General features: G+C 50.2%; 1 protein-coding gene across 1 annotated transcript in view; it reads right to left on the minus strand.

Moving 5' to 3' along the window:
- The window catches only part of RPTOR (regulatory associated protein of MTOR complex 1), a 150654-nt gene that overhangs the window by 45101 nt on the left and 82385 nt on the right, over positions 1-23168 (minus strand). The window contains exons 10-20 of the mRNA XM_082492144.1: positions 22466-22541; positions 19112-19213; positions 15466-15549; positions 13981-14091; positions 10209-10283; positions 9547-9612; positions 8722-8913; positions 7302-7442; positions 5289-5406; positions 3711-3851; positions 3107-3265 (exon numbers count right to left, since the gene is read on the minus strand). Of these exons, the coding sequence (XP_082348270.1) occupies positions 3107-3265; positions 3711-3851; positions 5289-5406; positions 7302-7442; positions 8722-8913; positions 9547-9612; positions 10209-10283; positions 13981-14091; positions 15466-15549; positions 19112-19213; positions 22466-22541 (1265 nt within the window). The remainder of the gene's footprint in view (positions 1-3106; positions 3266-3710; positions 3852-5288; positions 5407-7301; positions 7443-8721; positions 8914-9546; positions 9613-10208; positions 10284-13980; positions 14092-15465; positions 15550-19111; positions 19214-22465; positions 22542-23168) is intronic.

Consider the following 23168-nt stretch of genomic DNA (forward strand, 5'->3'; position numbering starts at 1 on the left):
CATGACCAGCCCCTACGTCAGCTTCCATTCCCAAAAACCACTCAGATCCCTGGGCTTTGCTGCTGTGCAAGTTACTATCTATAGATGCTGCTGGTTGACCAGTTACTGCTCATTATGCCTCTGCATTTAAATGTACTGGCTGGTGAGAGAGAAGGAGGCTCCACCTGCCCCAGCACTCGCTCGCCGATCTGCGCCGGCTCACTGCCCACCTACACCTCGCGCTCTCCTCATCCGCGCTGCAGTAACTCCCGCTGGAAGGGTTACTTCGAGGCAGCTCTTCGGGACGGATCCTGTGATGTGGCAAACAGCTTTCTGCCCCCAGTCTCTGCTGCTGCAACAGAGAGCTACTCCCCAGCAATTCGTCGCTCCAAGATTTATTTTCCTCCTCCTCTGATCATTCCTTAATATAATCTTTCCAGCAATGCTCTCTGTAGGACAAAGACTTTAATCATGCAGTTGGGATATGAATAATCAGCCTCAAGGTATGCAAAACCCCCATCTTAATTCCTTCCCGCTTCCTATCTTAAAACTATACTAATCTAAAAATTTCCAGGACACCAAGACGGATGAGGAGCTGTACGGAAAAAGCAGCAAGGCTTAGCTTCCCACCCAAACGGACGCCTTTGTTGACTAACCAAAATCTGCCTCTCGCCAGCTTGAAAACGTGGGCCTCTGGTAAGAGGACTGTCGGGCCAAGGAAGGGTCTGCCGGAACACAGCACTCCCGGACGAGAAGCGCGTGGGGGCACTCCACGGGGACACGTGGCCTGCAGTTACCCGAGCAGCTGTTTGTGAAACGGCACAAGAAGGAACGGAGAGGTTTTCCTCCGGTTTATGGGAAGAGCTACGTTGTATGATGCCGCAGTGTCAGTAAAGTGCACAGACTGACCCAGCACGACCCCTCAGCACCATGTTCCCAAGACCGCAAGAGAGGAAGAAAGCCCTGAACATCAGCGAATCAACCCAGGGAATGCAGAGTACGCAACACAGAATTAAACCGTGGTTGAAAATGTCTTCTTTTATTATTACAGCCTAGATTTCTGCTTTGGTCCGAGTCTACCCACGTGCCCAAAGCAGCCTTCTTACTGCTGCGCCTGTCTCAGACATTTGGCAGAGTCATCACTGCAGAGCCAAATCACCGTCACTTCTTCCAAAAGACAGAGAGTGGAGCGAAACATTTCTTCAGTCAAGAGGAGCCGGTCACCCAGCCGCACTCTGCTCCAAGTTACCCCACTCCTGCCAGCTGTACAGCGGTATTTTATTGCACATTAAAACTTTAAAGAAAGGGGTTAATCTGAGCCCGGCTGCACGGCACCGCTGAGGGCGGCTGGAGCTGATGGCGTTTTGAAAACTCTTTCCTTGGGGAGCCGGAGCGAGCAGGCTGGAAGGTGGTGATTCTTCAGCAGAAATGAAAAAAGCCCGGCTTTCAGCAGGCAAATGCTGAAGGTAATGGGATTCTGTGTGAGTTATGAATTTTAAACACTTCTATAAGCTCTGCCGTTTCCAGCTGGATATGAACTCTTCCGATTGAATAGGAATGAGGGAGGCTTTGGAGAACTGCTCTTCTTGTTTTCCTAGGTCTGCCGCACTCATCTCCAGCTCATCTCCAGAGCCTTTTCCAACTGTGCTGTAACGCTCGTGAGACACGCACAAGCCATCAAGCAGACACCAGTATGCACCAGTAGAAATGAGGAAAACTCAAGTTCTCACTTAAGATGGAGAGAAATTTCCTAACATTCCTGTCACGCTTTAGAAGATCCAATTTCATGACCTACGATCAAGAGCAAATGAATTGATCCAGTTTCCGATGAATACATGGTTTTAAATGGCCACAGGGGCTCAGGAATTTCAGCCCCAGAATGTTTCAACTCAGGAGAGTCAAGTCACCGTCACTTCTTCCCGAAAACACAGAGTAGAGCAAAACGTTTCTTCAGTCAAGGCAAGTCTGTCACCTGGGTGGACTCCTCTCTGAGTTACAGCACTCTTTTTTCACTGATTTTTGAAGGCTAGAAAAATACGGGCACATTTACCCATTCCAAAGAAAACAGAGGCTTCCCCCAGCACCTCCCCGCTGCGCGCTGCCTCCCCGCGCCCCGGCGGCCCTCCCAGGGGCTGGGTCCTTCTGCACCTTGTCCACAGGGTTCACGTGGTTTGAGAAACTCCAGCTAGTTTAAAGCAATGCTGTTGCAGCAATCAGACACGACTGAGAAAGTTACTTGAAAAACAACTGAGTTGAACTATCTCAATATAAACATTCCAGTTCTGGTCTATAAAAGAAATGCAAATAATCCACTACACAAATCGGCCGTGTGCTACATAAACACAAGTGAAATTTCCCTTCCTTCTGTGCTCGAGCCCTCTGCTCTGCAGAGTTCTGTACACCACGCAGCGAGCCGGCCGCCGGGAGACAAAGGGACTGTTGAGTGGTGTTAAAGAGTTCCATGCTGTAGTGCTGTTAGAGCTGCTCACCCGGGAGGAAATAACGGAGAGGGGATCGGAGGCAGCGGGATCAGCCACGGAACTTTTTGCACAAAAGCACATTTCTATGAAACACTCAGTCTTCTTGCTTCTAAGACACAGCCTGGGATTTCTTCTTTTTTATGTCCTCTTTTAGCAATGTACATATAAACCCGCATAGGAGAGTAGCTTGGTAAGGCTTTCTTGGATGCGTAACGCAATAAAGGGGCTGAGCTGTGCAGAAATACAACCCACGTGAAAAATAACCAGGGGAAGCAGTTAGTGCCAGTGTGGCCAACTGCCGCCCGCGGGACGGGGAGTCCTCGCTTTCGTTCTCTACCCAAGGACCCTGCAGTGCGTGTGAAACTCCTGGATACGCTACGGTTTTGTGCTCAAATTCCTAACAGGACCGCTGCCCATCGTAGTGCACAGCTGGAGCCGGGAGCTCATTTCCAGTCCCTCCATCAGAGCAGGAGGGACTCTGCTCTGCACGTACCCCAACCAAACACAAGAGCTGCATTTCTAGCGTTCGGAGAAACTTTGCCGGAGTAAGATCTAGCAGGAGCTAAGATCCAAACTTTCCACAAAAGCTAGTGCGAGCATGTGAAGGAAGGGAACACCAAAGAGAGGGTGAGAGAGTCTCTACTCACCTATTAGTGAATTCAGAGAAGAGTAAGAGCTGACTCGTCTCATCTTGTCAATCGTCTCAAAGGACAGGATATACTCTTCATTCTCGGGGCTGCCCAAGGTGCTGCTGGCACTGCTGCTGGTGCTGAGATTCCCAGGAGAAAATGCAACAGAGCTTCCAGCTGCCAAAAGAAAAGAGGGCAGATGCCGAAACAAGAACTGGTGAGAGCACAATTTTTACCCAGGCATAACAGCCCTTTTCTAAACCCTGCACCGCTCAGTGAAGGCGCAGGCAAATCCACAACGTCCCCTTTTGAACAATGAATGTTTAAACAGAGTAAGCATCAAGGGGTCAGAAAAGATTCCGTTAAAAATCCATGCGTGTTAGGAAGTCGGAAGGCACCTTTTTGGTCCCCAAACACTCAGAAAAATCAATACTAATGACCAGAAAACTGAAACTAATTATGAGGGGGGTTTTCATCTAAGCCCTCGGAGCTGGCAGCTGGATAATCTGGGCTAAAGATTCAGCTCATGTTGTCTTGCACGTGGTATTTCCTGGCTTGCAGGAGACAGGAGCGGGGGAAGAAGAGGTAAAGAAAAAAGAAAGGATTTTGAAATGTCTCTTACATTCTTCGTTCAGACTGAGGTTCTGCAAGGACTTGTTCAGGTTCCTAGCTGTGGTGACTGCTCGGATGTTCCCGTAAGAGCTGACGGACCGCAGCCGTGGTGTACATGGACCATCTCGCACTGGTGTCAAACTCCCACCCTCTGTGGATGCAAAATTTCATAATTATAGATGTAACCAAAGCGATCACCGCCTTTTGGTTATTTCCCAGCAATAACGGAACTAAAATATTACCAATGTGAACAGAATTTAGTCATTGCCCGTTAGGCTAAAATGGAAGGAGGTATGACAAAGGATCCTCTGCACATAATCAGGAAGGACCGCGTGTCTGCTGTTTGGGCTGTGGGCTTTTTTACATCCAATAAAACCAGGTGAGCCTCGCCTCGCCTCGCCACTGCCTGCATGGTACCCAGAGAGGCATGAGCATTCTCCTCTCCAGGTCGGTGCTGGGCCACTGCCCAGACACTGTGCTAGGACACGCTGCTCCACAGATGCCGTTTAGTAGGCAGCATTTGCAGGCTGCTCTCTGCTTCTGCTCATTAAAAATCCAGTAAATTGTCTCATTATAAAGAGTTATGAAAGTCCTGGTTTCCCAACCGAATTTCAGGCCTGGTTTCAACTCATATTTCACCCATGACCTGGATACTCATCATTACCCAAACTTCCTCATTTTCATTCCTGCGCACAGACACAGTACCGTGGCTTCAGAATGGCTATTTCGCTCACTGCAGAGGTGGCTGCATTACGGCGGTGGGGCCAACGCTCCCAGTGCATCCTACTGATGATAAATACTTTGGGATTCTTTTGGATAAGGAAAAGCACTATATAAACCGCATGTAATGTTTATTTCCTGCAGCAAAAAGTACAAATGTGGAGAAGCTTATTTTCCAATAGGATGTAGTTATTCAGACAATAGGGAGATTAAACTACTCATTGCAGAGGCAGCACGTCCTCTTGTCTCCGAGCTTCCATTGCAACAGTCCCATTATCCTTCAAGATTTCCAATGTACTTAACATCTACAGAAAATACGAGGCTAGCAACAATTTCACCAGGGCTTTTCATTCCTCACATAAAGCAACAGAAACAACAAGAGGTATGGGACCACAGAGCACAAAGTTCTTCACCGCTTCTCGGCTGGTGCTTTGCAGTAGCAGAGTACAGTTGGCCCACTGTTGGTGAAGCTTCTCATTAGGTCAGTGTGACACTGAAGTTTCAGGAACAATCTGAGGGGAAAAAACCAGTCTGGGAAGCCTGTGTACTGCCTTGACAAAAAAACTTCAGCCTTGATCTGGAGGGAATCCCTCTGAATTCGACAGGGTGCTCAGTCTCTGCAACTTGGGCTGAGCTACAGCCGGGTTTTAGGCGGAGGCTCAGCGGATGCCTTTCTCCGGTGCAATGTATTACAGTGCCAAACAGACATCAGAGCCACCCACTGTGCCACTCAGCTTTGTGGCGAGGGTGCTGCTTGATAAATCACCACCAGCAAGTATTTCATTGCGTTGGGCAAACTCTTTAAATAAAAGTTGCCAAGCGCCTTCAGGCCATACATTTCCCGCCCACACGAACCCAAGCCGCCTACCTGTGGCAGCTGGAGAAGGGAGTGGGTAATTCTTCTCCTCTTCCATGAACTGCAAGGCGACGGTGCAGAAATTGCTCTCGTACTGAACCACCAGGTGACTTAAAGCCACCACCAGCTCCTACGGAAAGAGCAGAAGAAACAGTATTCGTGGTTGCCTAGGTCAGAAACAATGGACCAAAGGGAAACACGGAACAATATGCTCGTTACTGCTGAGATGACTGGGTGGCCATCCAGACTAACAATTTTCCCTTCCCAGGGACGAAAGCCAGAGCGCTCTGTTTCAAATGTAATTCTTCCTAAGTCTTTTACACCTGAACAGGCTCCCACTCCTCTTTGATTCTGCCCAATATAGTCAAACCGGTGCGGTGTCACAGGAAGTACTGGACTGGCGAGCAGCGCCGGTGCGCGCAGCAGTCTCACCGGGAGACGCGTGTGTCTCCTGCAGAGCACTGATGGGCTGTGCTGAGCATCGGTGTCCTCAGCCCTCCACGGCACAGCCGGACCCTCTCCCAGTGGTGCACACGTCCGCACGGAGCAGAGCTCTCGTCCTACAGCCCGTCCTACGTTTGCTCCGAGCTGAAGGGAACAGAACCTGACAAGAGGCCCCTGCGGACACGGCTCAGCTCTTCCATGAAGAGCGCTGGCGTTTGAATCCTACGCTGAACCGCTCAGTCTCGTACTGACCCGCAGTGTCGGCGGCTGACATGAGACCAGAGCTGCCCACCTGCGGGGATCGTCAGTCCGCTCCTCCTAAATGCAACTCGAGAACCTGAATTACCGGGGTGGGGTGGGGAGGGCAGAGGAGGTGAAGTTCAGCCCTCAATCAGGCAGGGCTCGCTACGCGCCTGGAAACAGCACACAGGAGAGGCGGAGAGCTGGCTTTGGCTGCTGCTCTCTGTTCAGGGGACTAATCTCCAAAAGAGAGATTTATGAATCTCAAAGAGCATACAGTGTGACATGCAGTTCTCTCTTGAATTAAACTGATTAAATGCTGGAACGAGACAACAAAAATTAATCCTCACAACGCTGGTGACAACTGTCAGGGTGTTGATGTTCCAGTTAAGTAAACACAAGCATTAGGACGCCTAAGTACACCCACCAAGAACAATCCAGAACGTCAAAGACTATTTAATGTACCACTGATGGCGCATCAGAAATTGTAATTCTCCAAAACCTGGAGAATTACTTTGAAACAGTCTGTCATCTGTCCCCGTGGTTTCTAAAAGCAGCAAGATCTTTCTACTGGACGGAGCACTCATGTTCTCTCCACAGCACTCTGACTCCCTCTCCTCTTCCTCCCCCAGGACCGCCACATACTCCATGTTTCTAGCAACACATCACTATTTCATTTAAAACCTGAGATGCTGTAATGTAAAATACTGCAATCAAAACAGTAATCGGCTTCGGTGTAATTGCTCTCCTTCCTTATCCCTGTCTTCACATTCTCTTTAAATGAAAAAAATCCAGGATATAAAAATTCCCACAAACCCCTGAGACTGTTACTCCTATTTCAGACATTTGCTTAGTGGAATACATGAGTTAAATCAGAGGTCCACTGTTAAAGAGCAGAAACATTTTGATCTGAACAACAATCTTGTCAACACCTGCACACCATGACATACTACACTCGACTCCTGTTATTCCTGTCAGTGGGCTCCTTTTATCGCAAATTGTAAATGAAATGTTGTAATATGTGCACTGAAAAAGGGCAAATGGCCCAAACAGCATCCCAGAACGCTGCTGCGTGTGACCCCCTGAGCGTGCAGCGCACGGCGCAGCGCCGAGCCCTCGGCCGCCGCAGTGGGCTGACGTGGCCGTTCTCACTGGTGGCGTCACGCGCGTGTGGTGCTTCTCAGCAGGACGTGAAGTTAAAAGACTTCATGATGAAACAGATACTTCCAAATGAGTCACATTCATTGAAAAGTCATTAAATAATGCACGCTCTGATGAGGCATAGCGCAGAGCTCGTCAGCACGAACCCACCCCACGTGGGTGCCGCCGGCCTCTCCGTACCTTTCTAACCATGGGGCTCCCGTCGTTGATGAGTTGCGCCAACATCATGGCTACGTTGTGATCGATGGTGGTGGAGTGATCGGTCCGTTCAGCTGAGTTGCCCACAAATGTTCCCAGTGCAAAGACTGCAGCACAGCGGACCTGCGAGACACAAACATTCATTATTATTTTCCTCGTTTCCAGCTCGAGGTTTGCCAGTGGGATTCTTCATGCCCACAAACGGCGTCTCTGGAAAGCCAGACTACCGTGTCAGGTAAGGAGTGAGGGCTAAACGGAGGCCCACGGAGAGTAAAAACCAAAACAGATTCAGCAAAGCACTGCGTTGTAAGTATTGAGAGACGCGGGAGTATACTTAATTTCCCACAATACTCGGTGACCTTCCCATGGGTGATTGTTCCAGTTGACATTGCCTCGAATATTAATTAACAGGAATAAGGTACACAGGGAGTTACTGTTGGGCTGTGAATCTCTTTAATAAGAGTGCTGAATACCGTCTTGAGATAAGGGCTTACAGAAAGGCAGAAGATGATGGAAAAAAGAGATGGAGAAAAGGCAGCAGCTCAAATCAGGGTACGCTTTGCCAGATCACACAAAGAGCAGAGGGATCAGGTGGCTCGGGAATCTTACCGCCGGCCTCGGCAGAGACTGCAAACAGTGGGATACGGCATAATCAGCCGCTGCAGGATGCGCTGCATAAAGCAGAAACGCTCGCTCCAGTTCTCAAAGAGATGTAGGGCTGTGCTGTAAGGGCAGCCGCCCGCCCGCCCGCGCACAGGGACCGCTCATGCCGGCGGAAAGCCGGGGCCAGAGAAAGGAGGTGGAGGATGCGGGAGAGAAAGCCTGGATGGAAAGGGGAATCTAATCTTTAATCACTGCACGTTAGCAACGGCGTTTATCTCCAGGCTTCCTTCTCCCACACGCGCTGTAATTTCACTGGGGTCTGACAGGCTCTGTCAATCACAGCCAGGCTCTGCACAAGAAGCGCTTCTCTCTTGCTGAGTTTGTCACAAAGGTAAAACACATTCGATTGAAGATGTATTTTCACACGTACCAGGAGGACAACAGTTTTCATACTTGGACAAAAAGACTAGAGGGTTTTTTGCAACACAGAGTGAGTTTTGGGACCCCATTTTTAACGAGCTTCTGATATGCAAGTAAGCAAAAAATGTGGTGCTTCCTAACTCCGGTGCCAAGGTTCCAGGGCTTTGGGGCTGTACGAACTCCCCCTGCATTTCTTTGATTACCTCCTTGCAGGGCTGGGATGATTTGCACCACCTCGAAGAAACAGCAGTAAGATCTTTCTTTGAACCAGACACAATCATGAAGCTCTTGAAGGCCCCGGTTTTGTAAGTATTTCTGTAGCCCTCTGCCAGAACTCTGACAATTCAACTGATGTTTATCAAAAAAGTTGGATTTTTACCTCTGGGATTGGATCCGAGAGGAGACTGTAGAGCTTTTCATGAGCGCTGTCTCTCACGCCACACCACCTGGCTGAGTCAAAGTTCTGCCAAATGCGTCCTAAACAAATGGCCACCCACTGACGCAGAAGAGGATGTGGATCATTTAACTGCTCCAGGCAAATGGCAATCAGGTTTCCTTGAAGGCAAGCTTCCTAAAACACAAATCAATGCAATTTATTTTGGATGACAGCTTCCCACCTCATCATCAAAAAAGAAGATTATTTCTGAAATAGACAGGAAATCGAGAGAAAATAATTATTCAGGGGCTATATACTGATTTTGTTATAAAATACCATTTGGAAGCAGCATGAAGGGAAGGTCAACTACACGCTGCTACAGCTAGTTAAATAGCTGAGCACTCAAAATGCTTCCTGTAATGCATAAAGCCTGGTTTTTTTCTCATTGGAAATATTCCTCGCACATGTCAGAGCCCCAAGGTTTATGGCTCATTCCATATACCCCTCCCAAGAACTTGATCACACCCATCACGTTTCCACTCGAGAGGCTCCTCCGCGAGCCCGGCAGCGCGCTGCCTGAGGGGCCGATCTCGAGTGACTCGTGTCCTTAACCTCCACATCCCGCCGCCAGGTACATAATGTGTTTGTCACACCTCCAGGTCAATTTTTCTTTCAATCCACACAAAAATAATGTAAAGCAATCTTCTATTTCAGTTTTCCAGCTCAGGGCTGTGCTTTAACACAAGCCAGGACGCTTTGATCGCCGCGAAGGCGCATGGCAGAGAAGGGGCAGGAGCGAGTGGAAGGAGGAAGGGTGCCGGGACTCACCTGCCCGGTGTTGTAGTTGTTAACAATTACAGCCAGGATAAAAGCCGTCATCGTCCTGTGTTCAGCCTTAAAACAACACACAACTAATTGGTATCTAGAAAACAGGTCGGAGAACAACTATATCCCGCGCGTTCTGAAACATGAGGTTATTCTAAGTGCAGTTGCTATCACATCAGAATAAGAGGCGAGGGGAAAGGACGCTAGAATTTTCTTGTCATGCAGTCCTGTCACTAGTTCCACCGGAGACGCTTCATCAGGCTGCCGGAGCGATCCTCCCAACCACCCTGTGTCTACTGCTCGGGAGAAGGCACACAAACACCCTTCACGGGAAACTACAGCGCAGAGAGCATTACGAGGGCTGCAGCGCAATTCGGCTGCCGCGGCACCCAGCGAGCCCCCAGCCCCCATCGCCCCCCCGAGCAATCTGCGCTTACGCAACTTCAAACAAGTTCGCAAATTCCTCTTTGGTTGGGCTCTCTCTGTCACCCGACCTGGCAGCAGCATTTTTAACTCCCCTGGTCAGCGCTGCCTCTCGCCGGCGGCGCGGTGGGTGTCAGCGGGGAGGGGGGCGGGAGGCATCGACACAGCCGAACAGCAACAGAGCCGCCAAGAGAAGCTAAGCACATGCTAGAAGAGTCTGAATAAAGATGACTTGTCCTTACTGGCATATAAGGATCTGCCAGAACCGAAAGGAAATACTTGTGACCGTTGTCCTTCACAAGGTCAGCTTGGCACGACTGAAAAATGAGACAGAGAAAAACACAATGAGTACAATAACACAAAAAAGATTTTTTCCTCCAATGATGTATGAATATTTCGTGTCTTAATAATTTTTCTCAAATCTTGTTTTTATTCAAGAAGCCAAAGCAAGCGCAAGCCCTCCGTCGGGGCTGCAACCCCACATCCCCGCAGGAGAAGGGCCGACGGGGAAGAGCAGCGTCTGAAGGAAGGAACCCTCTGCCACCCTCCGGCCCCACAGACAGTGACTGAAAACAGGACCCCCTACTCAGGAGAAGAGTTAAATTTGCCGTCTCTCTGTCTCTTGTTAAACCTTCACTAATATTCAAGAGCCACCAAAGGCAAACCCAAGGAGGAATCCAACTAATTTATTTTTTTTAAGTTTAACACAATAAAAATTATGTAAGATTAGATCTTCTAAAAGCCCCTCGTCTAATTCTCCCCTTGATTTCCAACCCCATGCCGAGGCAATTAGCTTCCCCTAAATCAGATTTGCTGATAATTGCTGCTCGCTACCTTCCAGCTGCACAGTGAGGCATCTCCCCAACGACTGTGAGACCCCCGTCAAATCCGTGAGGTCCCCCGGGCAGGGGGCAGTGCCCCCACCTCTCCCTTTAGAGGACACTATGGTCACACGCCCGCCAGCAAGCGCCGAGCAGGCAGCCTGCGCCGTGTGGTCAGCCCCCCGTGGGCACGAGCCCGGCAGCCGGGACGGGACCGTGTGTCCTGTGACTGCAGAGCACTGTCCTCCCCGGGCAGGACGCTCCTGGAGAGCGCCGCACGCAATGCGCCGAGCACATCTTCCTCTTGCAGCGGCCCACATCGACGGGCAATTACCAGTAAATCATGGGGGGGGCAGAGGAGGAATTATTCATTCTTTATATATTCATTCTTTATACTCTGTCCAATCCCCCGCCTCGGCGGGACTAGATTTTGACAAGAAGATTTCAACTCATCTACGCAAGTGAGACTAATTGTTGTCTTATTTGGTCGAGTACTGCGGTGTACTAAATCGGTACCCAGTAGCGTGTAGTAGCATGATCTCCTACTGCACACCATCACACACTGCTGAGCAACACACTGCCTTTAAAAGCCCGTAAGGAGAGTAACGCGGGTTTTCCCGGGGTAGTATCAGCAGTGACGCGCATGGCGTACACTGTGGTTTTGCTAACATACCAACTCAGGCCTCAGGTTGACATATTAGGGTCAAACCAAAAGAATACGTACTACGAAAGTGAAAATTTAAGGGAGGAAACACTGCCTCGGCAATCAGCTTCCCCCGTGACTGTGGTCCTATCGCTTCATGCCAGAGACAGGGTCATGTATATTTTATCAGGCGTAGAAGGTGAAGGAGGGAACTAATTGTTGAAAGGAGAAGGGATTGCAAGACAGAGATGCGAGAGAATATTTTATTGCTGAAGGGAGTAAAGATGCTGGTTTTGGCAGAGCAAAGAGCAGAGGGAGTGGATTGGCGCCAGGCTGCAGCTACGAGAGGCTCTCCCGCCTTCTGCGCAACGCAGCACGGAACGCAGGCTCCTTTTCCCCCTTTTCCTTCTCAGCGTGAGCACTTTCTGTTCCTTACAAAACCCAATCTCCTCGCCTAACGCAGGCAGACACCAGCAAAGAGAAGGCTGCCCGTCCTCACCCCGCGCCCGGTGTGCCGCCACCGTTACCCGAACTCCCGGGGCTGGAGGGAGGGAGCAGCTCCCCTAACGCCGGCGCGCCGGCCCCAACCTCCCGGCTCAGGTCCCGCCAACCGCACGGGAAGGCGGCACCGGTACCACCTCCTCCTCGAGGAATAAGCAGCTACACTGGTGAGCACTGACAGAGCACGAGCAAAGCAAGCTGCAGGCTGGTGTGAAACCTCGGCACTCGCAGAACATCTGAAGCTCCCAGTGCTGGGGAGGGACGAGAGCAGAGCTCCCCTCGCTCCTCGATGCACCACGTGCGCTCCCTAAGCCATCCCTAACATCACTGGGTTACATTACTGGATTTGTTTCAAGCATGCACGGCCAAACCTTCTGTCAGCAGAGGAGGGAAAAGACATGCCTGTATTGATATTTAGCATGTAACAATAAAGCCTTCTTTTCGCTTCTGATATAATGACGTATTTGTTCCCTTTACGGAGTGACAAGTCACGCCGCTGCCTGTCCCCTCCCTTGGCAGTGTTCGTTGCCCTTCGCTGCCGGAGTCACCCTCTCCCCCTTCTCACTTCCACCACTTGTCTGCGGAGCTTGCTAGTGAAACAGCGGAAAGAAATCCTAATACAAATTTCCAGAGTATTTTTGCTGTGGTTTTCTTTTCAAGTGCAGCCACCAAAGGAGTGGGGCAATAAAATAGGCTATGGGAGGGAGAAAGCTGCTGGTGGAGGAGAGGACGAGGGGAAAGAGCCCTCTCAGACTGGCGTCACCCCCCGAGAAAGTGAAGGATGGCACAACACGCCGTGTAAATTATACATGAGCCTACCCTGAACCGTACCTGGGGCTGAGGCGCAGCCACGGAGAGGCATGCATCAAAAATAAGCTTTTCAGGAGTAGCTTTAAGATGAATAGTTTTCATTTTCTTTGCCTTCCAAAATCCTCTTAGGATGTTAATGAAAATATATTTATAAAACTAAACCTGACAATGCTAGATCAGCAGTGGGTAAAAATTCCAACAAATTCAATATTATTCTCCATACTAAAATGGAAGAGATATAACAAAAGTAACCCCCCGAACAGGCAAGATCCAACTTGTACAAGCAGTTCAGGCAATTTCACATTGGCTTATAACCGAGCCTGCAATTAACTGCGCGCATCACTCCTAATAATTTTATACTGCTCGACTAATTGCACCCACAAACCACGGAGTCTATATAAATTTATCTGCAATTACTGGTCTGCTTAATTATTTATTTTAAACCCCACAAACTAGAGCTCTGGCTAAGGCCAGCTTTAAAAATCAGGGCTCAGTTTTTAAATCTCATCCCAAAAGGTGCTAAAATACTGCAGAGAAGAGCAGAATCACGGGCCCGGGGTAGGAATCCCCTGTTTTCTGGGGGGGTGACTGCTTCTGTGCCGACCGCCTCCAACGCACCAGCAAGCACGTTAGACTTGGAGTAGGATTTGTAAGTTAAAGTCACCAAAAATTACTTTTGATTTATTTCTAGAAAAATCCCGTCTGAGAAGTACCCCCAGCCTGGTTTGGGAACCAGCAGGAACGGTCTCGAACAAAACACATTCGATCACAATCCAAAGTGAACCAGTTGAGGGGGAGTACGAGCGTGTGCCCGCGCGCTCTCGCCCGGGAACGTGTGACAGAAGGGACGAGCGCAATCTAAGCCCCTTCAACAAGCAAAGCGCCATCTCCCCCCTAAAGACACACTCAGTGAGATCTGATGGCGTTCACCTGCAGCGCCTGTCCCCGGCGCCGGAGGGGAACCGGGGCCTGCGGGATGCGGCCGTGACGCTGCCGCGTCAATAGACAGAGCAAACCTGCTCTCATCCCCGCAGCCACACCGCCCGGCGTCAGCGCCGCACCGGGGGTTCCACCCACAAAGTTTCAGAAATGAGCTTTTCTACAGGCGGAATAAATGACTGAGATAATGCACTGGTCTCCACGCGATCCAGTGCCTTTTTGAAGTACCTCAGGAGAAAGTCTCGGTAAAGCACATGTTGCTGAAAGCCCAAAGAAACAGCCGCGTTCAGAAGTACTCACGCTGTCCACTGCCAGAATTTTGGCCCAGATGAAGACAAGGAGCGGTCTCAGCTCACGAGCCGAACTCTGAAGTAGCTTCAGCACATACGGGAAAATGCCAACAGAGAGGGCCTGGGAGGCAGAGAGAAGAGCAGAGGCTGGTGAGCGGCTCGGCCTCCCCGCGTGCAGCGGCACAGATGAGGAATCTGGCAGAAAACAATGTCATACATTCCTCACCAAGAGGGCATCCCTGTGTATTTGTCTACTGCTCGTTTTAATCTCGGATGTCACCAGACATTTTCAGACTCGTTTGGTCCACAGAGACCGGGAGTTAATCTATCCCCGGCTCCTGCTCATTACAGCCTGGGCTATTTTATGCTTCATGATACGCTGCACTCTCCTCAGAGGGGGCCGTTTGCTCTCACAAGTAAACATACTGCAAAAGCTCAATAATTACAGTCTTCCCACTGGAAATTAAATAGGCCTCTCGCCTTACACGGGCTTTTTACCAAATCTTTTCCGTGGGATTAGAGACTGCGCTCACAGCGGGACACGCACCACGGAAAATCTTTGAGAATCCCACCGTGACCGCAGACAGCCTTCCCAAGGGTCAGGGAACGTCCGGCGGGGCCCACGCCTGCCGCGCCGGGTCCGGGGCTGTCACCCCCAACGCCCGGCACGGCGCGGCCAGCGCACTCCGCGAAGCGGGGAAGGGCGGGAGCAAAGGCCACCGCGGCTGACCCGCAGCCATGTTGTGATCCTCGTAGAGGATCATACCCTCAGAGGGCTTAACATCACCTTCAATGCGTAACTGTTTCCTGCCCCTGAGGGCTGAGCCGCCCGCGCGAGCACGGAGAGGGGAGTCCTGGCTGAGATGAAGGGGGGAGGTAAAGAAAACCAGCAAGAGGTCCCGTCATAGAGTTATTCCACAACCAGCTGGTGGTTCACCTTCAACACCGTTATCAACAAACAGCTCCATTTACAGGACTGTTTTAAACTGCTCCTCTGTTTAATTCTTATTTGTCATCCACGCTGTGCTAGCCGCTTTCCAAAATGCAGAAGGCAGCTGCCGCCTTCTCAGAAGGGCTTATAAATTCCAGAGACCAAACAGACAGAAAACGATGCAGCCAGGAAGCTGAGCGAGCAGATAATGCTCATCTGGGCTTTTTTGTTGTTATTTATTTTACATGACAAACCTTCTTATTTGTCCCAGACATTTTCTCCCGTTTTGTCCCCTACAATATTTTACACTAAACTCTTCCCCAGGAAATCCTCTCCACTGTAATGCAAACGAACAGCTCTTTGGCCTTCTTGATTAATGCAAACCGCTTTTCTGTTAGGGACGCTTTCTCCATTTTACACGCATGAAGAACACACAAAACACTGGTCGTTTGTCAAATCTGCGGAATATCTTCCACATCGTCCTTCCATAAATCATCGTTTGCATTTATCGCCTATACTGAGAGGAACTAGACTTGTACAAGGCAACGTGCAGCATCCACGCACCAGGCTCACTGCCCACGGCCCCAGGTCCAAAAATCTTCCCAGCAAATCAAGAGCTCGCAGGCGATGCACCTGGCTCAGCAGCACCTGCGGAGGAGAGGGACAACAGTTATTGCTAAAGAGAACAGAAATCCTTCTGACTGCAGAGCAAACAGAGACGGACCTCTGGACCGTTACGTGACTTTGAGCAAACTGAAAGAAAACGCTGGAAGACGAACCCTGACCGCTGAAAACTGTCGCCCCATTGGGCAGTGTCAGCAGTGGGTTCCTGCCCCTCCTGACAACGCTCTCCCTCGTGCTGATGCTGCAGCCACCGGCAAACGTTCCCCAGGAATGCCGTTATCCCCCGTCTCCACCTCACTGCTCCACTTGATCTCCCGCCTAGTTTCTCTCCAGTGCAGCGGGTCCCATGCGGCGCAGCGCTGCTCGATGGAAGCAGCCCCTGTGGACTGCAAATATCCCCATCGCACCGCCCACCTCTCCCCAGTACAGCGGGAACACGATGGCGTCCGCAGGAAGGGTTCAGAGGGGAGGAAACGGCTCAGCCTCCCACTACTTGAAACAGCTCAGAAGCAGAAAAAGAGGCTTTGCTTTCCCCGGCAAATCGATGTAAGAGACTTAAGAGGGAAGCAAAAGGTCACATTAGGCGTTAATAAAAATCTCATTAAAATGGAGTCTGACAACGATAATGAGGTGGTAGTTTACTGGCTTATACCTACCCTGGTGTGAAATATTAACAGACAGACTTTCAGTTCCTAATCTCCTTAACAGATGTAAGATATTGGAACGCGACGTTTAATCCTCAGTTTCAGCTGAGTAGCATCCCTCAGCGCGGCTCTCAGGGAGAGAGACTCATTGATTTAGCTCCCCAGTTCCATCCCCTTCTCAGTGTTTTTCCCCACTGCATACTCAAATGAAATTATTTTTCATGTTTAATATTGAAGAATAACTAAATTGCTTGGCTCATGGCCCGCACTATGGATGACCGGTACTAGAGACTAGTTGTGCAGAGAAAGTCCAGAAGAAGACGACAGGAGGACGCGTTAACTACTCTAATTGTTTCACCTCTGAATATCGGAGCTCAGATCTCAGGACAGGTCATAAGAGAAGGGATTTTGCGCATCCTGCCCTAGTTGGCACCAGCCTATTCCATAAACTCACTACAGAACTTGGCACGATTAACGGTGTGCTTTAAAGATGCCCAGCACGGGCGTAAGAGGGGCAGCTGCTTGAGATTAAAGCGGCAGTAGAAAGCAGGGCACGCGGGAGCCGGGGCAGCGCAGCAGCGGACAGGGACATGTCAGGCGCTGGTGCTTACGCAGAGACGGGAGGCACACAGCTTTGACAATGCCGTTATTCCCTGACCTTCAGAAAGAAAAACAAGTAAATCCACAAACTCTGTCGTAGTTGGGGAAAAAATGAATGCAATTGAAACGGATTTCCAGGTGAAGATACAAAACCACATCTCCACACCGCCAGCATCCCACAAGAACCTTTAACCAAATCAAATCGTATCCTATTTTAGAAGCTCCGTTTCATTATTTTCAAAACCAAAAAAGCCACCAGTCTCTCCCAGCTTTTTATATTCCCACTTCCCAAAATGATTTGCACAATAACCTGAAGCCAAAGCTGACACAAATTCTAGAGACTTGGATGAGGATGGGGGGAGGCTGTGCACAATTTACGAACTTTTAGTGCAATGATGAAATTGCTACACTGTGCCACCACACCACAACATGCACACAGCACTGCGGCACATCCCTCCCTGACATTCGGCCATCGCTATTCCTAAACAGAAAACAGGGAAGCTAATTATGTCCACACATGCAAGTTAGAGATTAACCAATACACAAGAGGAGAATTTAGAAGCAACAGTCCACATTTTAGCAGGAACCTCCTGACAAATGCAGGACGGACGGAAGGAGGGCACTGCAGCAGCCGTCTCCCCACGGCTTCCCGCGGAGTCAGCGCTCCTCCTGTCCCCGTGCACTGGAGATGGCATGGCAGGAGGCACCTCCGCAAGGACCGAGCATCTGCTCCTCGGGCTCCTTCAGGCTGTGCGTGGGTGAACTTCTCTTTGAGGACTGCTCTCTCCTGGGCACGAAGAACCCCCTGTGCCCAACCTGCCCCGCGCGCAGCAATTCACAATGGAAAGCAACTTGTTGAAGTCAATAAAAGGCCATTACAAAGGACCATTTCCCTGTCCTTGACACATCCAGGCTTTGCACGGCTGGCATCGTGGCCCTGGCACTCAAATACCTTCTGTCCCCAGGGGCACACCTCAAATGGGAAAACGGCATCAGCCTTTGTCAGGCTACAGCAGCGCAGTCTGAGCACTCCCAAGGGCTCAAAGCAAAAAGAAGCTCAAAAGAGCTCTGAAACGCACCTCCTTCCCTCTCTTAATCAGTTGGTCGCTGATCCAAAGTATCTCAAACCTGTTAACAAGCAATCTTATTCCACTATACAGTTAATACGCTTTAATTATAAGAATAATTATGTTGTCCTAGCTCGTTTTTGCTCCAGGAAGGAAAGCAGGTTCCTTTGCCAGGCGACCTCCCAATTCCACTGCAAGGTTAAGCTACCTGCAGAGCCCTCTGCTGCCAGACCATTCACTGGGAAGCAGCAGAGTTGGTGCCAGAGTAGAAGCCCACCTTCTCCCGCGGCAGTCACCGAGCCAAACCATACATGTGTCTATCCAACTCATCTCTCAGGGCTTGGGAGGCTCAGGGAAACTGAGATGGGGTCTTAGAGGGGTTGATGGTGCTGGAGTCCAGAGCAAGCTGGTAGCTAACAGAGGGAAGGTGAGCCTTCTCCATTTAGTGAAAAACATCCTATATCCTTGTACAAGTGACTGGAACCGCATTCCTTTAAACAGAAAGACTTTTGCTACCTGGTCGACAAGAGACCGCAGCTACCTTGACGAGGGTTTGTATTTCTGTGAATACAAACTCCTGGGGAGGAGAGGGCAAGAGCAGATGACGACTGTAATATGTGTCTTGCCACAAAATATTATTTGAAATGAGGTGTCATGTTTCTCCCAGATTTACTTCTCCTTTATACATAGGAACTTTGTCTAGTCTGAGCAAATGCCTACCAGAACTCTACATTCCTTCCAGGCACGGTCTTCAGAGACTTGTTTCTATGTTCTTGCAGCAAAATTTCAGCATCACATTAACGGGAACACTTCCCAGGCTGTACCAGACAGGTAAAGAAGCCATTTCCAAACGATTTACACTGCAGTAACTTCCACTTTCTGGAAACAGAGAGAAAATAAAGCCTCTGCCTGACAGAGCTGGCATATAAGAGGAGATACCAGAGGAGAGAACAACAAAGATGTGCTACTCTATGATGAAGTCTTGCTACTTCAGAGCAAACGAGGAGGCAGCAGAGCCTGATCCTGCCGAAGCTGCAAAGGGACTACAGCAGGAAATTTTGCTCAATGGAGAGCGAAGGTACAGGGGAAGAAAAGCACTTTGTCTTCATCTGCACAGGTCCAGTAACACGCAATCAGCTCTAATTAATCCCGAAGGAGTCCACGTAATTTATGTACCCAAAGGCCATCTGTTTGCCAGCGGAGCCCTCGGCAGCAGGGAGAAGCACGCGCAAACACACGGTGTCGGCGTGGCCGAGCCCCTGCGCGGCCGCTCACCTGCAGGACGATGGGGAGCTGCTCCGGGGGGTTGCGGTTCTCCACGCCCATGGTCAGCCACACTTGGAAAGCCGTCAGCTGCTCCGCAAAGAAGGGACTGTGCTGTTGGAGCAAGAACAGGAATGAGAGTATGGGTTAAAAAAAAAAGAAAAGATGTGAAACAACTAGTTTTGGCACCTATGGACTCGCAAAGGTCATTGCTTCCAAAAACTATTATTTTTAATTAGCAAACGTTTGTTTGGGGTTTCTTTAACCTATAAAAATTTCCCAAAGACTGACCAGATACAATTCCCTTTAAATATGCCGCCATTCTCCAATGTGTTTGAACAAAGGAGAAGGAAAGAGCAGAAAACCAGGAAAAGTTATTTCAAAAGGTCTCAGGGAAATGTGGGTAATCCCCTCCGCGTGAGAAGCCGACAGAACAGCAGCGGATTTATCTGCTCTGCAGAGGTAGTTCCACTCCCGTAGCAGTGCAGAGCGCTACCTCTGCCCAGTGCACAGCGAATACAATCCAAAAACATCAAAAAAGTATGTCCACCCACGTCTCGGTGTTCCCTGGCTGCCATAAACCTCTCCCACAAACCGGTGGCCGTTCGGGTGCTGGTTTGGGCTGTAAAGAGGCTGTCGCCTGTTTATCAGGTTTTTAATTCCAGCCTTCTATTCAGCTATCCATCACTTCTGACACCTGTAACGCAGTAAAAGGACTTCATACAGGCAAACAAAAATCAGAAAATGTACTTAAGATATCGAATCCACTAATTTAATTAGAGGTATCTCGGTAGCGTGGGTAAATGAGTACAAAAATAACCTGCAGAGTGCTACAGTATTTAATAGACTTCACACCAGTGCCCTACCAAAGATAGGCGGGGTGGGATGAACCCCCCAAGCGAACCCCGCCGGCTGGGCTTTGGCGCTCCGTACTTAAGACAACACAATCATATGTTGTTTTACAAAACGCATCTGAACGGCAGCCAGTGAATACAACGGATACTGGCTTGTAGTACCTCGAGACATAAAGGAATCTGGTTTAGGGGACAGCAAACACAAGTAGAGAAAATACCGCATACTTTGAAAAACATCCGACGTAACTACGGCCTCACTGTAAGACGATGGGATCGCTGGGGGGGCACCAGCCTGGCTGACCGAATCGGGAGTTTCCTTGGGGAGATCTGACATTCCGCAGCACCCGTGAAGTCCCTGGAACCCGCTGAGGTGTGCAGGGCGTCTCCCGCCCCCGAACACCGACGGTGACGGGCCCACACCGTGACACTCGTTCCCCAAAGCGCTCTGCTCGCGGAGCGCTCGGACAGTCCCCGGGGACAGCAGCAGCCGCGCCAGCGCAGCAGCGCTTGGGGAACCGCTCCTTTCGCCATCGCGCACAGCCAGCGCCCGCCACGGGCCCGGTACGAGAAGGCACTGAGCGAAGCACACAGCAGCTTCCCGTTAGAGATCGACAGGGAAAGAGAGCTCAGGGGGGAAGGAGGCAGGGAAGAGACAGCAAGCAGGAGGGCGAGCAAAGCACCCCAAACCCGCCCCATGGCTCCCCTGCCACCCCCCGTGCCAGCCCGCAGGCCCTTCTCCGTCAGGTCATTATATTTTCCAGGTCTGACTAGGAAAGAACACCCAGAGGAGACGCGCAGGTCAGGCGCACGCGGTTTATAACGTGCTGCTGAAACAGAACGGCCCTGAAGAGATGATCAATGGCTTTACCCAGGGCCAGGCTGGGCTCTGCGCCCGCGGCGGCACCGCGGCCGCTGAAGGGATGGCAGCAGGCAGCCCCGTGACTCACCTGGCGTTCCACACCCCACACGGGGGTTGCTGCTTCTGCCAGCCCAGCCACCAAACGGGCCACCAACCCGGGGACACACCGGCCCCGTCTCTGCCTCGCGGCCCACAGCGATCCCGCCCCGACTGCCGCCGGCCGGCCGCAGCCAGCCGCCTCTGGCACACAGCGCTTCTTGCCGGGCGTAAATCAAGGGGTTGGAGGGCCAACGCTGATTAGAACCCAAGGAACAGATCAGCAGGCGTCTGCCTGCTCCGGCCATTTCTCACAGCGCAGAGCTGAGCCCCGTCCGCTCCCTCCCCAAGTAACGGCCCAGTCCCACCTCCCCGCAGGCGTCTCGGAGCGGCGGTCAACAGGTTCGTACCTGTCTCCTCTCCGCAGAGCACGCACAATCCCACCGGCACTAATCATGATGGATTTTAAATGAAAGCGCAAGGAAGAGCTCGGAAGAGGACCCGCGCCTGCCCTCACACCTCGCGCCCGGGCCAGCTGGGACACTCCCAGCGTTCGGGCTCCCACCTGCGACCGCACAGCGGTGGCTCTACCTACCCCGAGTTCTAGTCCAAATACACAGGAATCTACATTTGCCAGGCTCGAAAACACGCTTGTACGTTGTTTGCACCCTATCCCCAATCCAGCACCAGTTGAGAATGACCACTCCTGTTTCACAGAATCATGGAATCGTCGAGGTTGGAAGGGACCTTGAAGATCATCGAGTCCAACCGTCAGCCCAACACTGCCAAACCCACCACTAACCCACGTCCCTCAGCACCACTTCTGCCCCTCTGTTAAACACCTCCAGGGATGGCGACTCCACCACGTCCCTGGGCAGCCTCTGCCAGTGCTTGGCAACGCTTTCAGTGAACAACTTTCTCCAATATCTATCCTACACCTCCCTGACTTGAGGCCATTTCCTCTTGGTCCTAATTATTTACTAGCAACTATTTGCCTCCTCTTATCCCTGAAATACAGAGAAATTTGCTGAATTTCAACTCAGTTGACAGTGAATGCCAGATTAGGTCTAAGACTAATAAAAAAGCACCCACTGATGTTGTTAGAGACCTGAAATAAAAATGAATATAAGCTAGGAGAGGAAAAATCATATTTGTGTAGATTTTAAAATACAGCACATACAGTGGGGAAAAAGCGATGGGAGGGTAAAAGCCTTAGGGCATCTTTATCAACTATGGGGTAATTTTTAAGTTAAAATTTTTCACTTTGAAAGTCATGCTGGCATGTTGGGATTTTTTTGGTAATAATACTGTTAGTCAAGACTGAATGCTCTGAAATGTTAAGAGTCAGGTCTCAGGCAGCATTGCTACAAGTAGGAGTTTCCCCCTCACCAACAGGCGCGGGTCGAATCCGACATCTCATACAACAGTGAAGAACTTAAAGTTGATTTTCAATCTACTCCTCCAAGTGAGGTGAGTAGACAGTTCCAATTTTCCCAAAATATCAACCCTTAAACTTCCACAATTCAAAACTCAACAAGCAAAAGTGACGTACTGCACTGAGGCTTCAAATAAAGATTAAACTGGGCACACAACATTTCAGAATATTACCCAACTTACCCTAAAGGCAGTTCCTTCCTCTATAATTGTAGGTAATTGGGAAAGGCAAATATCAACTGCAAGGTCCCATGCTTGCCTGAAAAAGGTGAAAGAGGAAAGAGAAGTCATTACAATTATCCGTAAGTGATATCAAGGTACATCTAAATTCTGATCATACAAGTAACTGGACAAAGCAGTGTTGTCTGACTGGCTCAGAAGTGCTTAATATTCTCTCTCTTTTTTTTTTTTTTTAAAAAAAGACAGGTATAACACACGAAAACTATTCAGAAAACAGCGAGCAGATCGACTCCAGCATCGTGTCAGGCTGAGCAACAAAATGTGAGCGAGGTAAGAAGCTCCCCAGCTGAACCTCACAGAAACTGCTCCTCTCTGTAACGCAGAAAGAAGCCAGAGTGAACTGAAGCCTTATTACACACCTGTCCTCAGGCAACAATGGACGACTTTTCTTTTTCTCAACTAGAAAAATGAACTCAATCCTGGATTAGCTCCAACCCATAATCCTTCAGCAGACACCTCTACATTCATCCCAGACCTCGCCTGCTCTGCATTCAAGTCACATCAGCTCGGGAGATGCAGTCCCGCTGACGAGCCCTCCACCGCCCAATCCACGGACACACCGACACCACCACACCGACTCCCCGTCCCCGCACCCTCGACACAGTCACCGAGTCACTGCACACACCGCCGAGAGAACTAACGCCGG

This window comes from Vanellus vanellus (genome assembly GCF_965231255.1).
Source record: "Vanellus vanellus genome assembly, chromosome: 17".
NCBI lineage: Eukaryota > Metazoa > Chordata > Aves > Charadriiformes > Charadriidae > Vanellus > Vanellus vanellus.